The sequence below is a fragment of the Colobus angolensis genome, unplaced genomic scaffold, assembly GCF_000951035.1.
Source record: "Colobus angolensis palliatus isolate OR3802 unplaced genomic scaffold, Cang.pa_1.0 Scaffold19, whole genome shotgun sequence".
Classification (NCBI taxonomy): Eukaryota; Metazoa; Chordata; class Mammalia; order Primates; family Cercopithecidae; genus Colobus; species Colobus angolensis.
The window spans coordinates 4,361,394-4,362,803 of record NW_012115043.1 but is presented as its reverse complement, the minus strand read 5'-3'; the positions used below and the strand labels follow the sequence as shown (position 1 = coordinate 4,362,803).

Here is a 1,410-nt window from a genome sequence, read left to right as displayed (position 1 = left end):
GGGGAATATTTTTATTAAGGAAACTTTCAGTAGGATGTCGATGGGAAGTGACAGAATGGTCTCTGCTGTGAAGTTTTCTGTTTCCATGCTTTGCCACTAGGGGCTGGTTTCAGCCTTCACTTTACCATCAGTTCTCCCTATCCATGGGTTGAAAATATTTGGAAAAAAAAAAAAAGGATGGTTATGTCTGTACTCCACATGTAAAAATCTATTTTCTTGTCATTGTTCCATGAATAACACAGTATAACAACTGTATACATAACTTTACATTGTATTAGGTATTATAAGTAATCTAGAGATAATTTAAAGTATATGAGAGGATGTGTGTAGGTTATATGCAAATAATATACCATTTTATATAAGGACCTGAGCATCTGTGGATTTTCGTATGCATGGGGGTCCTGGAACCAATCCCCCATGGATACTGAAGGACAAGTCTATTTTACCTTTTTGGCACTAAAGCTTCTATTCTTCTTCTTTTTTTTCCCGAAGGCCCAGAGAGCAAGTTTATTTGGTGAATGCTGACGGCAAACATCATCCACGAGAGACAAGATGGGAAAGGTGTTGAGACAAGAGAGCCTAGGGAAACTTCAGGCTAGATACAAAATTCACACAGGGAAAGGCACGGAGTCGGGAGACTGGGAGGGTCCTCAGCCATTCAGCACCATGCGGACGAGCTCTGCATAGTTGATACAACCATTGCTGTCCTCGTGCCCTGCCAGCAGCATCTCTACTTCTTCCTCGGTCATCCTCTCACTCATTGTGACAAGAACATGCCAGATTTCAGCACCCGTGACGGTGCCATTTCCTTCCTTGTCAAACACCCGAAGTCCTTCGACATAATCCTCATAGGTGCCCTGGTCCTTGTTCTTGGCCACTGTCTGCAGCATGGGCAGAAAGTGCTCAAAGTACAGCACCTTCACATTCATCTCATCACTCTTGGGGTTCCCCAGGACCTTGAGCACCTCGGCGTTGGTAGGATTCTGGCCCAGGGCCCTCATCACGTCCCCACACTGGCTGTACAGGATCTTGCCATCACCTGCTCGGTCAAACAGCTGGAAGACCTCCTTGAACTCTGCGGTCTGGTCTTCGGTGAAGTCACACATCTTGACTGCTCAGCTCTGCGGGACCTTTTCCTGCAGTAATGGCCAGCTTCTATTCTTAAACTGATGCTTTGATACTGGGTAAGTGGTAGCTCTATTGACGTAGATATAGATTCTGGATATATATGGATGTGGCCTTGGATACAAATACAGCTGCAGATGCAGAGACAAATGAGGATCTAGATAGAGATACATATACAGATACAGATAGAGATATAGTGTGTGTGTGTTTTGAAAAAAAGTACAAGCATGTCTAACATGCTGGCCTGTATGGTATACTCCTCCTCTAGGACTTCATGTTGCTTAA

General features: G+C 44.3%; 1 protein-coding gene across 1 annotated transcript; it reads right to left on the bottom strand.

Annotated features, from left to right (window-relative positions):
* Positions 1-512: 512 nt before the first annotated feature.
* On the bottom strand, positions 513-1,144 carry LOC105510524 (myosin light polypeptide 6-like). Its single transcript, XM_011940359.1, has one exon. The coding sequence runs from the start codon at positions 1,104-1,106 to the stop codon at positions 651-653; it is 456 nt and encodes a 151-aa protein (XP_011795749.1). The 5' UTR covers positions 1,107-1,144; the 3' UTR covers positions 513-650.
* Positions 1,145-1,410: the final 266 nt, after the last annotated feature.

Coding starts and splice junctions, on each gene's coding strand:
- LOC105510524 (XM_011940359.1), bottom strand. CDS start 1,106: ATGTGTGACTTCACCGAAGACCAGACCGCAGAGTTCAAGGAGGTCTTC.